We start from the raw sequence: 24,408 nt of genomic DNA, 5'->3' as shown, positions 1-24,408 counted from the left end.
GTGTTATAATCTTCTCCCACTTTCACTCCAATCTCCTGTCATTCAGGGGCCAAAAATGAGTTAGGTGTCTGTTTCTAGGGACAGGTAGAGGAGGGCTCTCCTGGCTGAAATGGGTCAGGTGTAAGACAGGTGTAAGTACAGGAGCTGGCAGTGTTAGAGTTAAGAAGGGTGAATGTGGGTCTGTGTACTCACAGCACTTCTTTCCTCCCTGCCTTACTTAAAAACATGTTTCCAGCCTCACAAAGATATATTAGTTTCAGAAATGATAAAACCAAGGGCATAGAAAGGTTAAATGGTTTGACTAAAGTCAGTAGTGAACTAGAAACTAAAATCTATGAATATGAGCCCAGTTTTACATTGCTCTTTATTCAGACATTAAAATACATGACATGAAAATGAGGAGTCAAAGAAGTACAGGAGTGGGAAGTCCTTCAAACGTTACCTCATTTTTTCCCACTGTATGCGTTCACAAAATTTCTCAATAAGATGTTTTATATTCAGTTCTTCAAGGAGTCCTTCACATGTGTAAATGAAACAAGGTATGAATGGCTTCTAATCCACAGGCCAGATGGTTGCAGTGGAGGGGAGCTGATGGGGTTTCATCAATCACTTCTCAACATGGTGTCAACTGACCAGTTTTGCCCTTTGCCAGGCTATGTTGATCTCTGACAGGACACAGTCTTTAATTGTTGGAGAAATTAGGAAAAATAGGCAAAATGGACTGCAGAACTGGAATTGGCTTTGGGATTCTATATATATATATATTTTTTTTCTTTAGTTTCTATACATTTAGATATTTGTTATAAAACATTCACTGGATCCCTTGACTGAAGGACATTATTCTTTTGCAATTCTGCTTTATAACAGTGATGATGCCACTGTCAAGACAATCAGTTCATATTTGAGAATTAGAAAAAAATCGTTACAAGGCTGTGATCTGTGGTTAATTTATATAAGCCTAACCATTGCCTCTTTTGCATCTTTAGTACTAATACAATTTTGAATTAATTATGCTACAATGGTAAATACTTAAGAGTTGCATATTGTGTAATTGTAATTTACTTTACAATGTTCAAAACAAAGCAATTTGTCTAGTTCTCAGTTAATCTGAAAATGAAATAAATCAGGAGTCTATGTAAATATTTCATTTCTCAATTTTAAAATAGTATACCTCCATATAAACCTGTGGTTTAAAAATACAACCTTTGGGTTTGATAACTTTTATTCTTTGAGTCAACTTTTCTGGGGATATTAAATTACATTGGCTAGTTATGCAAATGCTCATGCTATTACTCAAGCTCACCAGTGCCTTTTAATATCCATGGGAACTACTTTGGATTAATATGGAACTTTGAGTTCTTTCCATATTATTCAGGTACTGTCACTGAAATGTTATGATTACCTTGCTGCCCAGTGAATCCTGTGGAATAATCTCTGAATTATCCCATTGTTTTAATAAAGGTATCTTTAAATGTAATTTAATTAGTGTAACAAATGGACAAAATAAAAATAAAAAATAAAGAAAAGCTTTTAAGGAAATCAGTGGTGCTCTTTATTATTCCTCCCAGTGATAGGCTGGTAAACAACTGATTGGGAGTGGAGAGAGGGGGACGGGGAGCAGGGAAGCCATGATTTGTAGTGTTTGCTGATTACCGGGGGTAAATACATCCTCCACAGCAGGTTTTACACCCTAAAAACATGAAGTTGGGAAAAAATGTTAACTGTAGGCTCTCCAGTACCCGCTGGAGCTGGGTCCAGCACAAACAACACTGACTTCTCTGCAGCTCTCTCCATCTTCTCTCCATTCCTTTTCTAGAGGCAACACTTTTAGCTCTTCCTGCTTTTAATTTACCCACTAGTATAATTCATCTGTCACATTTTTGGACATTTTTCGTCTTGTCGGCTATTTGCCTAGCAGTTTTGGAAAAGTACAGTTTTTTAAAAGACCACCTAAAGGTTAAATTAAGATTTTAAAACACTAAATATTTGGATCTCTGGGTTCCTCTAGTAGAGATGAAACTAATTTAAATTACCAAATAGTGGGCTAGAAAGTGAAAAACAGTGAAATGTAAGATAGTTCCAAGAAAAGTTTTCCAAGGAATAATTTAAAAAAGATATTAGTGAACCTAAAGATATTGCTATGTTAATAATAGAATTAATGTAATAACATAGGACATTTCTACAGCCTTGCTCATATTAGATATTGCTTTGCTAGTCTAGTATGTTTTGCCTATTTCAAGATTCTGGTTATGGCAGAAGCTCTACTTTGGAACTGATTCATGAATTGTGAGAAACACCATTTTTTTATATACTTAAAAGTTGTCAAATGCTTCAGTTCCATAACCTGTATTTTTAGGAGGGTTAAATTTAATTTTATTTAAAACTTTTCTTACCTTTTCCAATAAAAATTATTATGTTCAATGTAAAAAAAAAAACAGCAAAAGAAGTCTGAGATATCTCATTCTCTGTGATAATGTTAAACAGATCATTTCTAGTACTTCAGGTTTTTATTTCACTTCATAGTAAATACTACAAGAGATGTATTAATCATCCAGCCTTTGCTTCCTTAAATCTTAACAAGTGTGTAAATAGCACAAATGTTGCTCACAATCAATTTTGTTATGTAATTATGTAGCAATCTTGTTAATTTCCATCACAGAGTCTTCCATTAAGTCAAATCCTCGTCTATGCCAACATAATAACCTTAATTACAAGTTAATATCCATCATTTTTGAGGAAAATGTTTATACCTTTGAATAAGTTTAAATGCCAGGAAGGCTTATAGAAAGTATGTGGACCTATACAGTGATGGAATTGCCTTTTATCAAACACCTGGAAGTTACTACAGTTATTTAGATTGAAATAGTAATAGATGATTGTTTCCTAGTAGTATGCCTCATTTTAGAAAAGTCTTAAAAGGTAAATGGTTCTGTTTAGTATACTCTTTTTACTAAATATTCTATGACTAAAATAAATCTCACTAGAAGCTGAATGCTACTAATTTGATAAAATTATTACTCATTACACAGCAATGTAATTCTGCTTAAAATTTATTTTCAGTTATGAATCTGTAAAATGACAGCTGAAGTGCAAGACGCTTTGTATTGAAAGTGACAGTGATAATTTACTCATCTTGAGATGAATAGTATTTCAGTGGCAATGGAAAACTTTTAATGCTTAAAGAATTATTTTAAATATGGGGATCATGTGATCTTTCCTGTGGAAACAAAAGAAGCCTAGTTTTATCCAAAAAATCTGAAACACTGAACTTCTGACCTATTATGCCTCTCTCTGGTCTTATTATTTATACAGCTCTTGATTGTTGTTCCATTTCTGCTTTTATATATACTTCCAGTCAGAAGTGTGGTCAGAGGCAATGTAAAATAGTGGATAACTCAAAATGTTTTGTAGCTTCTTTGTAGTAATATTTTTATATGAATATGGTAAGGTAATGGAATCAGGAGACTTGATCCTAATCTTGACTGCCTTTAACTTGGGTTGTTCTTCCTAGGTTCATCTGTAAATGGAGGTCCCTTACGGCTCTAACACTCTAAGGAGGTGCAATTCAATTCACTGTGAGCCTCATTTATGTTATATCTATACAAGGTGCTGAAGATACTGAGATGAGTCATAGCCAGTCATTATAGTTGATATGCTCAAGTCTTGTTGGGCAGACAGGCACATAAGTAGACTTTTTTTTTTTACAGTGTAGATTTCAGTTGGAACACATGATCTAATAATATATGTAAAAAATTTTATAAACTGAAAGTGTTAAGCATATAATTTCTATTATAATGGAAGTAGTGTTACTTGGCATTTCTAAGTTGTAAATTGTATTTTTGGTACCAGAGCATCTGTGATTTCTTCACAATTAAGGAAAGATCTTAGCTTTTCAGATAAGATGTCTGGACTTAATTCAAATTCAACAATTGAAAGGCACTGGTAACATGCTGTATTTCACTGTCAGTTTTTTTAGTCTATGTGTCATTTGTAAGATAACACCAGTACTCAAGTGATGTGTCAAAAAGAATTGAACACTTTTTCCTAAGCCAGTTCTGTATCCCAATTTTTATTTTCTGTGGTTACCCTTTCTCTTACAATCACAAATTCTTGACATGGGAGATACACTTATTTTTCTCTCTCTTACAGCTTGCATTCATTGTCATCACCTCCTTCCAGAGTTTCCTTAACAATATTTCTAAGATTTGCCTCTTTCTTTTCATTTAACCTCGAAACAGGTAATCAATGTATACCAGTTAGTTTGTTAGATGCTGTGGCTAACAGACAGATAATAGATTTTTCTTTAAGTCTGACTTGTTCATGTCTTATTTACATTGTTATATGTCCTAATACAAAACTCATTTCATTATTTACAATGAATATACAGCAATCTTTGAGTTACATACATTAAAAATAAATATGAAGCTAATATTATCACTGCCCATGGAGGAAGTAGAGTAGTGATTAACAGTATAGAATCTGAAGACACTCTGCCACTTTCTGGGCAAGTTACTTAACCTCCTTGTGATTTTGTTTCCTCATCTATAAACTGGCAATAATAATAGTAATGGCATCATAGGATCAACTTGAAAAGCACTTAGAATGGTGCCTCGTGTACTGGAAGCTCCCATTTAACATCAGCTATTATAAACAGTCGTCCAGTGTAAGAACATTAGAAAAATATGCCTAAGTATTTCTACAAAGAAGAAACGTTATAAAATTTTGAGAAGGAGGAGTTAAGCTGTCTTCTTGTTTGAAATATATATTAGGCTGAGAATAAATTCTGAAATTAAGTCCAAAAATATTGATAGAGACAGTATATCTTGGGGGCACAGCGTGTGTAATCTACCACAGCCTGGTAAGTTGGGTTTAACATGGCTTGGTTCAAGTGTGGATTGAAGGCAGGGAGTGTGCAAAGGATGGTTATGGAAGGTTTCCAGAAAACAGTGTACGAAGGAACATTGGGTAAATTTTTATTCACATCATCGTGCCATATTGTAAAAAATTCATGTCAGTTAAAATGGAGAAACCTATTAGCAGTCAATCAATGGAGATTAAAATGAATCTTTTTTTTTTTTATGTGCTGGCACAACAAAGTTTCCATTGATCATTTTTTGAAATGAGTAATTTTTGGTTTAGGATTTTTGACGTGGTGATGGATTTCAAGAAAAATACTAACTTATGCTGATGTGATTTCCCATTTTTCTTTTAAGTACATAAGCCAAATGCTTTCATTTTGATGTTTATATATATTCTGGCTCCAAATAGTTTGCTTGTTGATGGGACTATCAGTGCTTCCCACACCTAGTTGGCCACCAGAATCACCTCGGGCACTGTAAGAACCAGTTTATGAGGCATATTATAGAAAAAATTAATAAAAGTGTCTTAAACAAGACAGTGATTTATTTCTTCCTCATGTAAAGCATCCCAGAGACACATAGTGCAGGGCATGCAGCACCTTTTTCTTGTCAGCAGGCTTCTGTCTTTACACTCTGATATCCTCAAATCCACCTCATTGTTCAGTTTGGAAGTTAGAGCTCCAAAAGGATGGAGGAAGGGGAAAAGAAGGGTGCACCCCTCCCTTTAATGAGACTTCCTAAAAGACCCACACTTCTAAATACTTCTTACTGGCTGACACTTAGTTGAATATATGAGTGGAGAAATCACTTTGTTGCCATTTAGAGAATTTTTCTATGTTTTTTTGTCAAGATGCTTTAGAAAGTTAAGTTGTGTGGGAGAGAGTGACCGTTAAAATATGGTACTCTTGTCTCTACTACTTCCACTTCTGCTCAAGGTCGAGTAAAAGGGAATGAGTTTACATTTTGTGTCAGGGGTCCCCAAGACCACTGTCAGACTCATTGATTCACTAGAAGTATTCACAGAACTCAGAAGTTATTATATTCATGATTACAGTTTATTACATGAAAGATATATTAAAATCAACAAAGAGAAAAGGAACATAGGTCAAATCCAGAGGAAACCAGGCACAAGCATTCAGGTGTCCTCTCTCAGTGGAGTTATGTGGGACATGCTTAATTCCCCCAACCACAATGTGTAACCACATGTGTGAAGTGTTGCCAACCAAGGGCACTAACCCAGGCCTTAGTGTTCACAGTTTTTATTTGTCATTAGTCACAGAGGCATATAGTGCTACATGGCTGACTTCAGTTACTCAAGCACCAGACCCCCAGAGAAAAAGCAGATGTTCATCATTAATCACACTGTAAGCTTAAACTATCTAGTCAGGTTAGTGTAGCATGGCCCAAGACCTTAGGCATATAAAAGTACTCTGATCAGAGCATTCCCAGCTTGGTTCCCAGGAGTGGGTCAAGGGCCACTTCTGAAAATAGTCCTTTTCTGGTACTGTGCAGGATTTGAGCAACTCAGGCCTACTGAATGAACCCGTTCCTGCATACATTCCCACCTGACAGTAAAAAACAAATGAAGCGTATGAAACCATGGTTTTTAATAAACTAGCTATCAGGCAACAAAAGATTCTGATCCCTGAGAGACAGATAACAAAGGAGGAGAGCCCCCAATATTTGCCCAGCTTACTCTCTTGAGAGAGTTTATAAGCTTCAGCTCAGGAAGTGGGAACCCACCCAGGGCCTGTGGACTCTGGGGAGACCAAGGCCATTGGAGTTTGTAGCACAGAGTAACAGAGGAGAGTGCTTCTCAGAGGGAAACCCGGAGCTTTGCAGGGGGCCTCCCCATGAGTCTTCCACAGAGGAATGATCAGCACATGAATGTGAGAAAAGTGACCCAAAGCTGGGTAAAGAACAATCTGAGAGAACTAGAGGGAACAGTACCTGACATTTACACTGGTCTGGGAAGAATGCCTGCTCCCACCAGCCAGACTGGAACACTTCATGATTCATAGGGCATTGGGCACTTGCCTCAGTAGTGGAAAATAATTAACCCTAAACTAAATGCTGCTCAGATACCACCTCACAAATCTTAAAAGCAAGACCCAAGAGGATCAAACGATTTCCACATAACTATGTTTTAGAACAAAACTCAAGAATATTAATAGGAATACAAAAACATCCCAACAAGGTGCAATCCACAATACCTGGCATCCAATTAAACATTACTAGACATTTTTGAAAAGAAGTAGGAAAATACAACCCATAATGAGGATAAAAATGAATGAATTGAAACAAACTCAGAACTGACACAGATGTTAGAATTAGAGGACATTAAAATAGTTATAACATGTTCTATGTGTTCAAAAAGTTAAGTAGAGGCACAGAAGATAAGACAGAAGTGCTAAATTGAACTTATAGAAATGATAACTACAATATCTATGATGAAAGATACACTGGATAAGATGAAACACTGATTAGATAGTGCAGAAGAAAAGATAGTGAATTTAGGACATAGCAATAGTAAATATCTGAAATGAAGCATAGAGAGAAAAAAAACATGAGCTGCAAGTTGTGGGACAGCTTCAAGTGGCCTAATATATATGCGTACATGGAATCCCCTAAGGAAAGGAGTGGTGATGGGATGAGAAATCAGAAAAAAATTTGAGAAAATAAATCCATAGGTCCAAAAAGCCCAATGAAGCCAAGCAGAAGAAATATGAAGAAAATCACACAAAGACACATCATAATCAAATTGCTGGAAACCAGTTATAAGGAGAAAATCTTCAAAGCAGACAGAAAAAAACAGGCAAACTAGGTACAGAAGAACAATGATAGGGTAAACAGATTTCTTCTTGGAAACCATGCAGGTGAGAAGACAGCAGAGCGATGTATTTAAAGTACTGGGAAAAACACACAACTCTCAACCTAGAATTCTATACCCAGTGAAATCAGCATTTGAAAACTAAGGTGAAAAAAACTTTTTCAGACAAAAGCTGAAAGAATGTACCAGCAGCAAACCTGCACTGTAAGAAATGTGAAAGGAAGTCACATCCTTCAGACAAGGAAAATGATATCAGGCAGAAATATTGATTTACACAAAGGAATACAAAACTGCAAAAATGGTAACTGCATGGGTAAATATATGGTTTTTACTTATTTAAAGGTCATTAAAAGGTAATTATTGAAATGAAAACTATGTACTGTCGGTTTTATAATATATATAAAAGTAAAATGCAACATGGATAAAACATTGAAAACATTGTGTACAACGAAAGAAAGCAGTTACAAAAGACCATATATTGTGTGATTCTGTTTATATGACACGTCTGGAATAGGGGAATCCACAGTGAGAAAACAAATAATCCAATTAAAAAGGCAGGTGCAAATAGACGTTTCTCAAAGAAGTCATACAAATGGCTAATAGGTATATGAAAAGGTGCTCAACACCTCTAATCATCAGTGAAATGAAAATTAAAACCACAATGAGAGCCTACCTCACACTGTTAGGGCTGTTATCAGAAAGACGAAAGATAATGAGTGCTGGCGAGAATGTGGAGAAAAGGGAACTCTTGTGCACTGTTGTTGGGATTGTAAATTGGTACAGCGATTAGGGAAAAGAGTGTGAAATTTCCTCAAAAAATTAAAAATGGGACTACCACATGATCAGCAATCCCACTTCTGGGTGTATATGCGAAGGATAGAAATCAGTATCAGAAGAGAAGATACTTGCACTCCCATGTTCATTGCAGCACTAGTCAAAATAGTCAAGATACAGAAACAACTCAAGTGTCCATCAATGGATGAGTAAATAACTAAAATGGAGTACACTCACACACACAGGAATATTTAGCCATAAAAATGAAGGAAATTCTCTCATTTGCAATGTCATGGATGAACCTGGAGGACATTGTGCTAAGTGAAATAAGCTGGGCACAGAAAGGCAAAAATAGGGGCGGGGAGGTGGGGGAAATGGAGATGATTGTCAAAGGGTACGAAGTTTCAGTTATGCAGAGTGAACATGTTCTAGAAATCTGATACGTACAGTGTGGTGACCATAGTTAATCTGTATTACTTGACATTTACTGAGAGTAGACCTAAAATGTTCTTCCTACACACACACACACACACACACACACACACACACACACACACACAAAAGGTAACTGTAAGGGGATGGGTACTTTAATTAGCTCGACTGTGGTAACATTTCATGATGTATATGTATATTAGAACAACATTGTATACCTTAAATATATATATAATTTTATAATCTCTCAATTATACTGCAGTGAAGCTGGGAGAAAAGAACAGATAAATTGGTAGTCAAGAAGTAGATTAATGATTGCCTGAATCTGGGAAATGGAAAGTGACTGCTAATGGGTATGGATTTTTTTGGGGAGGGGGAATTGATGCAGTGTTCTAAAATTGATTATGATGATGGTTGCACAACTCTGTGAACATACTAAAAGCCATTAAATTGTATACTTTAAATGGGTAAACTGTGTGGTAAGTGAATTATATCTCAATAAAGCTATTATAAAAATTACTTGCAAAGTTAAAAAAAGGTGAAAAATATGAAAAAAAAGTAAAATGTATGACAACAGTAGCACAAAGAGAAATACTGGGCAACTTGTTCATCATCAGAGAGTTGACAAGAGCTTTTCTAGTAGTGATAGGAGCAGAAAATTATTTCAATGAAGACCCATTGGGTGGCTGAACATTTTTTAACTGGAAATATACATGCATTCCTCTGTGAAGTGTTTATGCCCTTTTTGTATTTATCTTTTAGCATTTTCTTGTTTTCTTAATAATTTGTGTGAGCCTTGTGTATGTTATAGATTAATGCTTTGTCATATTTCTTTGATAAATTTGATACAGTTTAATAAGTGTTTGGAATAAGATTTCTGAGTTAGGATGGGAAATCAAATATTAATATCTAAAGTCCATTCCAACTCTAATGTACTAAATCCTAGAGGCCCTGAGGAGATGCAGAGAGTTAATTTTATTTATTCCTGAAAGGAAACCAGTTTAGGTCAAGTAGTATTTAATTACAACTGAAGAGTAGTAAAAGAGGCTTCATTTCTTCATATCTTAATTTAGGTTTAAATCAAAAGTATTTAAAGTGAGATATTTATGCCCCTAGTTGGAATTGTTAGATTATGTTTGTTAAAGAATTGAGATATCTTTATCTGACTTCATACTGCAGATTTTCCATTAGCTAATACTACTTTTTTTTTTTTTTTTTTAAGAAATTCACGTTCTTTTATTTATTTATTTATTTATTTATGACTGTGTTGGGTCTTCGTTTCTGTGCGAGGGCTTTCTCCAGTTGCGGCAAGTGGGGACCACTCTTCATCGCGGTGCGCGGGCCTCTCACCATCGCGGCCTCTCTTGTTGCGGAGCACAGGCTCCAGACGCGCAGGCTCAGTAATTGTGGCTCACGGGCCCAGTTGCTCCGCGGCACGTGGGATCTTCCCAGACCAGGGCTCGAACCCGTGTCCCCTGCATTGGCAGGCAGATTCTCAACCACTGCGCCACCAGGGAAGCCCCGTATACTACTTTTTATAATAAATGGAGATCATTCTCTTAGGCACTCAAACAAAGGTCATTAAGAATACAAGATATCACTTAAGAGAAGGGGCTTAGATAGTAATTATATCCATGAATTTTATATTAATTAAAATAGTTATTTAATACACAAAATTATATCTTTCTCATGGAACTGATCTTATTTCATATATAAATTTGATTTTTCCTCCTTTTAAAAACTTTTCATAATTTTTTCTCCACATCAGTAAGTATTTTTTTAAACACGATTTATAAGTATGTATATTACTCAACTGTAGACAGACCGTAATTTAACTTTTCTCTTCTTGCCAGGTATTTTCCAGGTTTTTGTTGTTATAAACAAGAAGTCATTCTTTTAAAAGGATCTCCTTTTTATTTTAAAGATTACAAGGGAAGCACTTCAGAAATACACTTCAAATCTAGCCTTTCCTAGACTCACCTTCTGGGCTGACTTAGCACCATGCATTGCTCTATGAACATACTTAGACCACTTTATTTTTATTTTTTTGTGTCTACTTCGTCCAGTGGTCTGCATCTTCTTTTGTCATAGGGACCACATCTATCATATGTTGGAGATGTCTGTGTTGTGTAATAAAATCCAAAATTTTGACCCTAGAACATGTTCAAAGTGGATGACAAGTAATTCATTTGTTTTCTTGTCAGAACTTGTTGCTGGTGTTATATTACCACAGATTGCAAGGTTCAGTTCAAAGTGTTTCCCTGCTGCTTCAGCAAGTGAGTTGCACGATTAAACCTTCCAGTGAAAGTAGGAAAACACTGACCTCCCATTTTGGAGTAGTTAATGATTATATGGCTTAAAAATCTTTGTAAGTGCTGACAGATACTGAATGGTGTTCTTTGTCCTCTGCAATAGAATGAACACTAAGAAGAAAACAAAATTCTGTTTGTTTTGCCATCATTAAAGTTCGTTCTCCAGTGGAAGTTTTTTGCTGCTTTTTATGACTGTTTTGCTAAAGAACTTTTCTTATTAACAATTTTTTGCATAATTTTACTAATGAAAAATTATGCTTGGTTTTGAGGACAGGAGGATATATAAACTATATCATTGCTTTTGAGGGTTTTACTGAACAGTTTGATGAGAGGGCATATATATTAATAATTACTTAATATCCTATCTGATGTGTCCAATGACAGTGGCAATAGTTATCTAGAAGTTCATGGATGTGATCTAAATAGAGGCAGGGACAGTTCTTCTTAATTTTTGGAGGAAATAGTTCTTAGTTCTTAAAGGAAAGTTAGCATTTAAACTAACATAAAGTGGCTGCATCCTAGACAGGAAGTGATGTGAGCAGAGGTGTGGATGTAGGATTGTACATAGACTCAATAAACAACAAATAGGTGAGAGTGGAAGTACGTTGGAGTGGTAGGTGGTACCAGATTGAATAGCAAGGTGATAGCTTTATTGGCATTATGTATGTAATGGGGAGACATTTAAGCTTTGTGGTGTGTATATGTGTGTGTGCACGTGCATTTATATGTGTGTAGGATGTCTGTTATATAGGAAAGAGAGAAAGTACAGAATTGAGGTGAATAGTTTAATTGGGAGAGTATTATTATATCATGATCCAAGTATACTGTAATAGGATCTGCAATAGTTTGTAGAAATAGGAAATACAGAGGATGGGCCAAATGTAAATAACATTGGCATTGTGTGGGTTTAAGGAACAAAAGAAATAGTAGTTATAGATTGACCGCATGTGAAGTTCAATTTACTGGAGAAGTGGTGGTATTATTGACAGAAGTCAAGTGGAGTTAAAAAGTTGGGTGAAAAAGACAATACATTGTTTTTTGATGTGAAGAAATTGAGATAATGATGGAACATGCAAGTGGGTTATTTGGCATTCAGTGAAGTAGATAACTGTAGATCAAGACAGAGAGAGATCTCAGGGTTTGGAATATAGATATAAGACTCAGTTGCAGAAAAGAAATCATCAATAAAGGGGCATGCAGAAGAGGTCCAAGGACCCTTTATTGTGGTCAAGAGGGCAATGGAAGTCACAAAAGTAAAGGCAGTGAATAGAAAGAGAGGCCTTAAAACTCTGACACCAGAGAAACCAAAGACGATGTATTTCTGGATAGAAGAGCAAATCAACAGTATTGAATATGGCATAAAAGTCATGGAGAGTTGAGAAGTAAACTAAAGCTTATAGCATAATTAAAAAAAAAAGTTTTCAAAAGTTGCATTTTCTTGATTTTAAATAGTTCAACTCCCAAACTCACCACATCGTTGCCTCACACTTATCCTTCTCAAATTCTTACTGACCCCCTCCTGGATCGGGTGGATCCCAGCTGGGTCCTTTCCTTGCCTGGTGCTGCTTGCACCAACTGAAGGGGAGCAGGTTCGGCACAGCAGAGCAGGAAACTTTATTTATTGATTAAGGAATGAGGAAGGGAAAGCTCCGTGTTCTACTGAACACTTCTCCCTCAGGGAGGGAGGCGAGAAACTTTTAAGGGCTAACAGGTGAGTATGCCATCAGAATTTGGGAAAGGGGCGGCAATTTCCAGAAACAACCAGAGCATGAGTAGTCCTTTGGGCTTCTTTGCACGCAGCACAAACTGTGTCTCGCAAAGTGCAAGCCCCCTCTTTGGACGGAGATCTTAGCATGGTAATGAGGCAAAGGCAACTTGTGGACACTTTGGGTCTCGTCTGCACAGGCGCTGCCCTCGTGGTTGGGCTGGAACCGGTTCAGGGCGGTTGACTGTCTTGGCGCTTTCTGGCTGGGGCTGGTTCAATGGTTTTGCCTTAGTTTTTGTTAAGCAAGCACAGTTGTGGGGATAGACTAGGGGATGGTGGGGCGGAAAAAAGGAAGAAAGTAGGTTAGTCTCTGCACAGGTGTGGATCTCTTCCTGGTGGCAAAAAGAAAATGTATCTCATGATAATTCTTCATGTTAATAAAATCAAGAAATTAATAGATCACTTAAAAATAATTTTAGTTTTTATTTCTGTTATAAATCACTGGCTAGCCCATATATGTTTCCTTTTAGCTGTTAACCATATAAATGAAGGGCAACTAGTCAATCCTTGATTTATTACGATTTTGTGAACCTGAAAATCATGCTACTTGCTCAATTTAGTTAATTAAAAAAAAAAAAGTCTAAACTCAGCCAAACTCTCTTCTTTCCCCTTAAATCTTGTTTTCTAGCTTTTCCATTGGCTCTCCAGTATTGCTTTATTTTTAGCATGCTGGCATACACTTAGCCTCTCTTGAACTAAAATGACCCTTTGTCTTGTAAACACAGCTCTTTTGAGAAACAGTGTATCTTATACACAAAAGTTAATAGATTAAAGGTAAATTGTAATAGTTTTCATATTACTTAAAAAGACTCTCAAAGGCTGATTTTTGAGGCCAAAAAATTTCTGTAAAGCAAGTTTTGAGATAAAGTTACTAATTCTTCTTGAATATAAAAAAGTATAAATTCTAGAATATGAATTTTCTTAATTATCAGTGAACTGGTGAATATCTTTTGGTAATGTAATAATTCTCTTTAATTCTCTTTGTGCATAATTTTATCTTGAGATTCTGTGTATACATTCATATATATATATACAACTCTTGCTAATGTAAGATACTATTTTAGCATGAATTTTTATAGTTATGCCTTTTCCAAATATTGGTTTTTATTTAAATATATAATGCAGGGATACTTTGCAATAATATATTAAATAGAAAATAGTTTATAAAGTAGTGAAAGTTTTAAATAAAATGGGTATAGTACAGGTTCTCATCTTTTTTATTTTTTTAAACTTTGGGTTTATTTATTTATTTATTTATTTATTTATTTATTTATGGCTGTGTTGGGTCTTCGTTTCTGTGGGAGGGCTTTCTCTAGTTGCAGCAAGTGGGGGCCACTCTTCATCGCGGTGCGCGGGCCTCTCATTATCGCGGCCTCTCTTGTTGCAGAGCACAGGCTCCAGATGCACAAGCTCAGTAATTGTGGCTCACGGGCCTAGGTGCTCCGTGGCATGTGGGATCCTCCCAGACCAGGGCTCGAACCTGTGTCCCCTGCATTGGCAGGCAGATTCTCAACCACTGCGCCACCAGGGAAGCCCTTTTTATATTTTTGATACCACTTTTTAAGGGTTTTCATGTGACACTTTGTTTTCAATTCCTGTGATGAAAATATATAAACAGTACATAACTAGGTATATATGCTATTCAAATGTTTAAAGGAATAAAGGAAGATATATAATTAATGGCTAGTATTAATTTCTTTGTCAATATTGTTTTTATTTATTAAAATTTAAGCTATACCATGTAATATCTCTTTAGTTTAATCTGAAGTTCCTTCTTGATAAAATAAAAGTGTAGACTCAATGTAGTACCACTGCAATCTTAAGAGAAAAATATCTTTTAAGTTAATGCCCAGGATTAACAGCATTTGCATAGTTCCACAGATAGTAGAATCCTTTACATGGCTGTTACGGACTGAATGTTTGTGTCCCCCTTAAATTTTATGTGTTGAAGTCCTAACTCTCAATGTGATAGTATTTAGAGACAGGGCCTTCTCGGAACTGTGAGAAAGAAATGTCTGTGAGAGTCTTTTATAGCAATCCAACCTGACTAATACAGTGTCTAAGTCAGAATCAGTCACCACCTTTGGTATGCTCTGTTCTGTATTAAGAATTAGGAGATTAATATCAGATGTATAAGTTATGGATCCTGTGTTTGAATTCTTAATCTTTTCTGAAAGACATTAAAAGACGTTTTTCAATTAGGGAGCACTTAGGTGCCTAATGTGTGGTGTGTATTCTGTAAGTGAAGGAGAGTGCATACTGGACCCTGCAAAGGCAGACAGCAGCTTCACGTGTCAGACCTTTGCTTGTTGAATAGGAGAGTGACATGATGAATGTAATGTTTTAAGATACATAAACTATTTTATTTGTGTTCACTATTGGTTCAGTAGAAATAGATCAAATTTCCCAGGCATGGAATTCCCAGAGTGACTAGCATTCTGGAAGGGGTTCATTCACTTCCAGTTGATGAGTTTTTTGATGTTTTATAAATTCATCACTTTTGACTTGCCCTGTCTTTCTTGGGAAGGAAATGTAATGTGAGTTCACCTAAACATGTTGCAACCAAAGGTCCATGAGTTATATAGAGTTGTATGTATTATAAAATGATATCTACATTGCTATATACATGTACTGGATTTTAAAAATCTGTAATTGAATTTCATGACCCTTCCATTTTAATTTGTGAAGAGCATGTTGCATTTTCAGGCAATGTGCCTTTGAAATTGCAGGCTTAGGGCAAAGATAAGTTCAGAGACCAGTGATTTGGTTTCACCTGGGATACATCTCTACTTACAGTCTCATTTATAGTTATCTTTTCACCTGTTGCCTTCATCTGTTTCTATATTCCTGTATGATTCATATATACATATGTATTCAAAATTAACAATACAAGAATATGAATATAAATGGGTTGAGTGGAGTCTAAAATCTAGTCCCATCATATACTAATTGATAACATGTATTAAGCACTTTCTGCATGCACCATTCTAAGTTTTATATGTCATTTTATTTAATCCTCAAAACAACCCTATGGGGTAGGTACTATTACTAATGACCATTTTACAGTTGAAGAAGTAGAGGGACTGAGAGTTTAAGTAACCAGCAAAAATAGTAGAGCTAAAATCTAAGCCCAAATTTAATCTGAAACACTATGCATATTGCTTAGTAAATATTTAATACAATGAAAGTTGTAAAATTTAGGACTGTTAGAGACTCCATCCTTCATCAATTGTGTATTAACTGCAGTGAGTTAGTCATTGTGCATAAAGGAAAAAATGTTCTTTGCATAGAGCTAGTAAAATGAAAAATATGGAAGATAAGTTATTTGGAAAGGTAGTCCAACCTAAAGGAAAAGAAATCTGAGCCTGGACAAAGAATGAAAGTGCATTAAGAATAATTAGATTTCTTGACCGGGACTGATTACCATGGTTTTCCAAGGTTTTCAGACTTCAAGGTTATTTATATCTCAAGTGTGGGTGCAAGGTGCAAAATGGAGGCTGCATTCTCTCCTCTTCAGCTCCCAACCCAGCTGGAGTTCTGAGCTTATCCAAGAACCAAAGACACCTTTTTAAATTCCTAAGTTACTTACTTAAACTTGCCTTATACTGTGACTAGTGATAGACGTAGGAAAGGGTAGGGTAATTGGCTGAGATTGGGGCCTGTAAGCAAGAGACTGTTAAGCAAATGAGTACTGAAAAGTTCAGTTCTCCATTGATGAACATTTGTTAGATTGTTACCTGGATGAAGCAAGAGATACTTAGCAAAAGCATTAAGCAATAGTTGTTTCTGTTTTTCTGTTAGCTGAGAATATTTCTAGAGGAAAAGAATGGCAGCACAATACAATGTTTTGTTGAAATCAAGATAGTTATATCGAATTATGAAAAAATGAGAAAAGCATGTTTTAAATTTTACTTATTTTTTACCTGATGCAATGGAAAGTAGGAGACCGTTATAGAGAACTCAGGATAAGTTATCAGAGACAAAATTTAAGCATAATTTAAGTAAGACAAAATCTAATTCATTAAGTTCAGCCTGTAAATAAAAAATGTCAGTGTATGTGTATTATGTTAATGGGTCAGTAAGCAATGACCAGTACTGAAGAGGAAACATTTGCTTATAATTTAAAATGCAAAGGATGAAGGGAGCTTAATGGTGCATTATGTTTTAATAATCGATATTGTGATATAAAACAAAGCTGTGTTTTTAGAAAGAGAATATGTTGGCCAAGTGGTTTTCTGCAATTGGAATTCACGCTCTCAGTACTCAGTTCCAGTATTTTTGGGCTAAGACTTAATGCTTTTATTTGTGAAGTGAGGGCCTGTGATTGTAGGCAATACGGGCTCCTCTTTGTGTTCTCTGTGGCAGTACAGAAGGATGCTCCTCAGATGCACAATTCTAGTTTGTGTGTTGTGGCGTTCCAGCTGCTTCCCAGAATAGCACTGACAGACAGCACAGTGACAACACATGCCTCTGATTTGATCTCATGTGTAAATCTGTCTCTGGATCATATTCTATCATTTCTTAACCTAAATACAATTAGTACAATGAAATTTTCTCAAATTCTGTTTTTTGTCTTTAGAATCACCAGTACATTTTTATTGTGTTACTGAAAATGGGAAAGCCAAAGGCCAAATTCTTTGCATGGGAGAAAATCTCCCTTTATAAGCAATATGCCTTATATCTGAAGGGGTTAATGGGCCTCTTATAGTGCTCAATTTATCCAGAGAGGGGACCCTGTGACCCTTTTAGGACCTGGCTTTGGTCATTTCTTAGGAAGAACACAATTTAGAACTCTCCTGTATTATTCTGCCAGCTGCTTAGTTATTGATGATATTGACTTTTAGTTTTAAAAAGTCTTGCTTTGGAAAATTGTTTTTAACAGCTCTCAACCACTCATGTCTTGCATTTTTATTTTATATCACTTTTCATTTGGGATATTATTAAGTCAAATCCTTGGTAACCATTCTCCACAATCCAATTTATTTTTAGCCAAGATCCATTGAATTCAACTCACTGCCTTTTTGCAAAAGGTTAACCCAATATTTCATGTTGTGTTATACTTTCTACTTATGCTGTGTAAAAGAAAAGTTACTGTGATAAGCAGCCAATAAGTTGCATTCAGAATATTTATTCTCAAAGTTACCTTACTATGCCGACATAGATAAACATAATCATTTATCACAATATGGATTGTGGAAGTAAAAACTAAATGAAATACAGCCATCTTTCTTGCATATTACCCAGTTTTTTTTTTCCTTTAAATGTTGGCCACAATAACTACCTTTAAAAAATGTCATCTTTTTATTTATCAGTTTGAATTAATGTGTGAGATTAGTAATGGTTCAGGTTGAATAACTAAAAGAAAACTGCATCTATTTGATAATAAGAAAGTGTTTTCAACTTTTTTTGTATAAAAATGAGATTACTTATGTTTTCTTTCTTTTTTTTAAATAAATTTATTTATTTTTGGCTGTATTGGGTCTTCGTTGCTGCTAGTGGGCTTTCTCTAGTTGCGGTGAGTGGGCTTCTCATTGTGGTGGCTTCTCTTGTTGCGGAGCATGGGCTCTAGGCGCACGGGCTTCAGTAGTTGTGGCATGCGGGCTCAATAGTGGTGGCTCGTGGGCTCCAGAGCACAGACTCAGTAGTTGTGGCGCACGGGCTTAGTTGCTCCACGGCATGTGGGATCTTCCCGGACCAGGGCTCGAACCCGTGTCCCCTGCATTGGCAGGTGGATTCTTAACCACTGCACTGCCAGGGGAGCCCACTTATGTTTTCTAATGTTGGCTCTTATTACTAGATTGCTTTGGCATTATTTCATCATAAGGAATACACTGTTTAAAACTCATAGCTCTATTGTTCGTTTGTTGTCCAGAACACAGACATCTAAATTGATAGATTGAAGAAATATCATGTATATCATATATAGCAATTACTAAAGGTAATCTTCATTTATACTGGAATAATAAAATAAATCCCAATGATGTTTATTAGAATGAATGCAGTATACAGTGAAATCCACTGAATGTAGAATATGTGTTTATTATTATTATTTGGTAACAGCGTTATTGAGATATAATTCACATACTGTACAATTTACCTGTATAAAGTGTAGAATTCAAAGGCTTTTAGTGTATTCATAGCTGTGCTGCTATCACCACAATCAATTTTCATCATCCCCAAAGAAACCATATACCCTTTAGCAGTAATGTTGCATTTGCCCCTAATCTCCCAGCCCCTGGCACCCACAGTCTACTTTCTGTCTCTATAGCTTTGCCTATTTTGGACGTTGTGTATAAACAGAATCATACAATATGTGTTATTTTGTAACTGACTCCTCTCAGCACAATGTTTACTATGTGCATGTAAGCTGTTTGTGAATTTCCCAGATTTCTTTCTGTTATTGATATCTGTTTCGATTCCATTGTGGTTGGAGAACTACTTTGTATGATCTTAATCCTTTAAAATGTATTAAGGCTTGTTTTATGGCCTAGCATCTGGTCTGTCATAGAGAATGTATTGTGTACACTTGAGAAGAATGTATATTCTGTTGTTGGGTGGAGTGTGGTTATAGATATCTATTAGGTCTAGTTGGTTTACAATATACTTCAAATCTATTTCCTTTTTGTTCTTCTGCCTTCAGTATAGGATTCTTGGTTGACAATTTTTTTCTTTTAGTACCTTGTAAATGTTATCCTTCTACTTTCAGACATTTATTGTTCCTGATGAGAAGTCAACCATTAAACTTATTGGAGTTCCCTTGTACATATGAGTATTTTTCTCTTGCTGCTTTCAAGATTTTCTCTTTGGTGTTGACTTTTAGCATTTTTACCAATGTGCCTATGTGTGGATCTTTTTGCGTTTATCCTACTTCAAATTTCTTGAGCTTATTGGATATATATTGTAATGTTTTTTCTGTCTTTTTTTAAATCAAAATTTTAGTCATTTTACTCCTTTTATTTTTTTCTCCTTTCTTTCCTCTCCTTCTGATATCCTGTTACAATATTTTGGGGTACTTAGTGGTGTACCACATATCTTTAAGGCTCTGTTAATTTTAAAAAAAAATTATTTTTTCTCTTTGTTTGTTGGATTGCATAATCTCTCTTGAGTTCTCTTAAAATTTGCTGATTCTTTCTTCTGCAAGTTAAGATATACTATTGAGCCCCTCTAGCAAATTTTTCATTTCAGTTATTGTAGTTTATTATCTCCAGAATTTTTAAAATAATTTCTATCTCTGTATGAATATTCTCTGTTTGATGAGATGTTGTTACTGTACCTTCCTTATAATGGCTGCTTTGAAGTTTTTATTAAATCTTATACCTGGAATCTCTGAAAGGCAATTTCTGTTATCTGCTTTTTTTCTTGCATGGATCACATAATCCTGCTTCTTTGAATGTCTTATAATTTTTTTTTAATTAAAAGCTGAACATTTCAGGTAATATAGCAATTCAGGATACTAATTTCCCTCTCCCCCACCCCAGGGATGGGGACTTGTTGTTGTTTGCATATTTGTTTAGTGATTTGGTGGACTACTTTAGGGAAGTCTATTTCCCTCAAGGTGTGAACCTCCGATAGCACTCATGTAGGGTGAAGTCGTGGGTGTGTGCCCAGTAACTCTGGGATGACAGTGGTTTTAGTGGGACTCTCTGTGTCCTCTCTTTGGATTTTTTTGTTAAACTATCCACCTCTGTTGGTATCACAGCCAGCTCTTAGTCTCTATTGATTGCTCTGCTGTTTTTGACAATGCCCTGGGATATAAATTGCTCCACAGTGTGATTCAGTTAAATTTGGGCCCCTTTGCAGGGGTAGTTTTCAGGTGAGTCTTTGTGGCTTCTTGTGGCCCTACAGGAGCTGTTAGCTATTTCTTTCTGGTAAACTGTCTGCCTTATGATTTACTTTATTGCTCTCATGAAGCTACCAGTTTTGTCTTAATTGTTTGGCATCAAAATCTTTATTGTTTTTGAGACTACCCTTAGGCTTGAACTTCCTATGTATTAATTCAAATACAGTCACTTCTTCTGGGGAGAGCCGTCTGTTCTTATGGCCTGCCTCTTTCTCTGGGAAAAATCTCTGAGCCACAGCTCCAGATCTAGGGGTGGTTACAGTGGCCTGCTTCTCACAGAGTGACACTCCTGCTTTTATGAGCAGGGTCCTGGTATAGGCAGTAACCTCTGATCTCAGTTTGCTTCTCTTGGTTTGCTAACTCTAAACCATGAGTGAGCTGAGATGATGGTGATCAGGACCCCATTGTTACTGGTATGTTTGCTCCTGAAGTAGAGCCTCTGCTCTATGAGTGGGGGCTGGGTGAAGCAAAGGAGCTCCTGACTTCTCAGCTGCACTTTCTGGCATTTAGTTGCTGCATAGCTGGTAGAGTAGGGAGAGGGGATGAGAAATGTTCATGTCCTGCCTCTCTCTGGGAGACACCACAGCCTCAGCTAGAGGCTGGGGGCAGAGGGAGCTCTGTGTTCTTGGCTGTACTCACCTGAGGTAGAATTTCCGTCAGGCTGAACTGGGAACATGGAGGCTGGGGGCAGACTGCACTTCAAATGCCACAGACCCTCGCCATTCTTACCAAGTTTTAGATTTTTCCTGAATAAATATTTCTTCATTTGCTCTTTGGCTTTACGACAATTTCTGGAGATTTCAAAGGATTCTCAGTTTTACTAATTTTTGTCAGTTATATTGTTCTGCTGGGGAGTTGATCTGCAGAGGTCCTCATGTGATTGTTCTGGAAGACTCCTAGTGGTTATGTTTTAAAGCATTGCTTAAGACAGGGATTTGGAATTAATTCTTTATTCAGTTACTCAGGTGCTGCTTTACATGTGTGGTTAGAAAGGTTTTCTCTTCTACTTTATACCTCACAAAGTCACAGTAAAATATATTGATTTCATCTTTGGGTGAATTCACATGTAAGCCCAACACTCAGAAGAACTGAGTTCTGATTCATTCCCTTCCACATATTAATTGTGAGATCTCGAACAGGTTACTTAACCACCCTGAATTTATTTGATCATCCAAGATTTGGGGATAATAGTAGCTGTTTGTAAGTTAAATTAAATAATACGTTTGAAAGCAATTGGTAAAACTCTAAAAACTTAAAGTAGAGAGTATTATTACTACTTTAAATCAAATCTGGAATGAAGTGCCTCTCTTTTCCTTCTCATGTAAGAATACTAATTATAAAATTTATCTTAAAGAATTATTTGTTATATTTCACATGTTTTTGAACTCTGTATTATCATTAATAAATATTTTTATAAAGTCAGCTGGGATATCACCTAGTAAATAATTACTTTAGATAAGTTTGTTGTGGAATTACAATAGTAGAAGGGAAAAACAACATTTTTAATATATGTCTTTGGGGTATGTGTGGGGAATCTTAAAATAAAATTTGATTTTTTAAAATGCCAACATATTTACACTTGCTTATACTTTGTTTATACTGTCTTCAGAGTATCCTGGCTTTAAATCCTCGAACACAATCTCATGCAACTCTCCATTCCACTTTGGCCAAGAAATTAGCCAAGAAACATTGGAAAAGAAATCCTGATAAGAACTGCTTTGTAAGTACCACTGATACATGAGTTTATGCTGAAAATTATCTCATTCTACACACTGTAAGACCAGATTTTATATGTAGTTAGAAACATAATTAAATATGTGTAAAGTACAGCTGTGATTTTTTTTCTTATTTTAAATATTTTATATTTGAATAATCTCAAAAGTGTGTTTAACTTTGATGCTTAAAAAATCTGTTGAAATAGTTTAAAATCATATAAATTTAGTTTGGTGCCAAAATTTATTTTCTTAAAAATCTATAAAAACCTCTTAAAATCATTTTGTAATGACACAATGATACAGAAGAGTTTCAAAGTTATAAATATAATTCAGTTGAACAGGGGTATACTAATATATACAAACTGTTGTAAAATATGCTTTGGGGGAACATTTGAACATTAGGTATTCAATATGAACATCTCATAGTTCCAGGTGAGGTACAGGTGCAAAAATCTGAGATTACTGATTGCTAGAATGTTATTTAATTGGGCCCATGAAATGATTACTGGGCTGGGATTGTTAGGCCATAAATGAGGATTAAGTACAACCTTGAAGGCAATTTTAAAATGCTGTCTTAGGGGGTATAAATCTTTAAATTTGGGAAAGCAATTTCCTTTTTACCTGATTTCCCAAAATTAATTTTCTCAAAGTAACTAGTGAGCTAATTAATAGTATTAGCTTATTTAACATTAGCTCTTTTGGTACCTTGTGTATATATTCTGTTTAATACAATGATTTTAATTTATTTTTATGCACTTCTTTCCTACATGTAAACTCTTTGAGGATAGGAATTGAGGGTATGTGTTCATGTGCATTTGTTTTTATCTGATTTTTAATCTTTCTGTCACTGACCAACCAGCAAAGTTTTTTGAGTAAAAAAAGAGAAATAGAAATACGGAGAAACAACATGACTTGAGATGATAACACAGCCACTTACTAGCAGATCTAGATTTGAAATTCAGTTTTCCTTGCTCCGGCTTTGTGAGCTTTGCATTCTACTATGACATTTCTAGTAGAGGTCTCTGGAAGGACACTAATGTGGTCCAAATTAGATCAAGGAATAGATCAACTATCAGTCATGTTCCTGTATAATGATGTGAACAATTGAAGGACACTGAAAAAAGAATCACGTAATTTTCAGACTTAGAATGCCTTTAAAGATTATCAAGTCCAACTCTCTCATTTTAAATGTGATCCAGATAAATTAGATTAAATTAGATAAATCTCTAAGGTCCCCTTTATAGATTATTAAACTGTTTATTTAGAAAGAGAGGCTTTCTCTATTATTATTATTGTTATTGTTGTTATTTTATAAAAATTAGCATTTTCATTCCGTAATGTTAGCCTGTAAACTGAGTGGTGCATATTGGGTTGGCCAAAAAGTTCATTCGGGTTTTTCCATAAGGTGTTAACACAAAACTTGGATGAACTTTTTGGCCAGTCCAATATTATCATATTTTTTGTAACTGGCAAAGATACAGTGAGAAGTGTTTTTCTCCATTAAATATATATTGGCACAAATTCCTAGAAAAGCAATTTGACAGTATCTTTGGCAATATCTTTGACAATATTTGTTAATACCTGTGTTAGTTTGCTAGGGCTGCCATAACGAAGTACCACAGACTGGGTGGCCTAAAGAACAGTTTATTTTCTCAGTGCTCTGGAGGCTAGGAATCTGAGATCAAGGTGTCAGCAGGGACAATTTATTCTGAGGCCTCTCTCTGGATTGCAGCTGGCTGTCTTTGTGTCTTCACATGGTCTTCACTCTGTACTTGTCCAAATTTCCTCTTACAATGACACCAATATCTCAGATAAGATCCACTCTGATGACCTCATTTTAATTACCTTTTTAAAGGCTGTCTCCAAATGTCTCCAAATACA

At 35.6% G+C, this 24,408-nt stretch overlaps 1 protein-coding gene across 1 annotated transcript in view; it reads left to right on the top strand.

The window, feature by feature from the left end:
- Positions 1-24,408, top strand: part of DPYD (dihydropyrimidine dehydrogenase) — a 794,060-nt gene that overhangs the window by 16,086 nt on the left and 753,566 nt on the right. The window contains 1 exon segment of the mRNA XM_036825276.1: positions 22,422-22,532. Within this exon segment, the coding sequence (XP_036681171.1) occupies positions 22,422-22,532 (111 nt within the window).

The sequence above is a fragment of the Balaenoptera musculus genome, chromosome 1 (genome assembly GCF_009873245.2).
Source record: "Balaenoptera musculus isolate JJ_BM4_2016_0621 chromosome 1, mBalMus1.pri.v3, whole genome shotgun sequence".
In the NCBI taxonomy this organism is placed as follows: Eukaryota; Metazoa; Chordata; class Mammalia; order Artiodactyla; family Balaenopteridae; genus Balaenoptera; species Balaenoptera musculus.
This window is presented reverse-complemented; position numbering and strand designations above follow the sequence as displayed.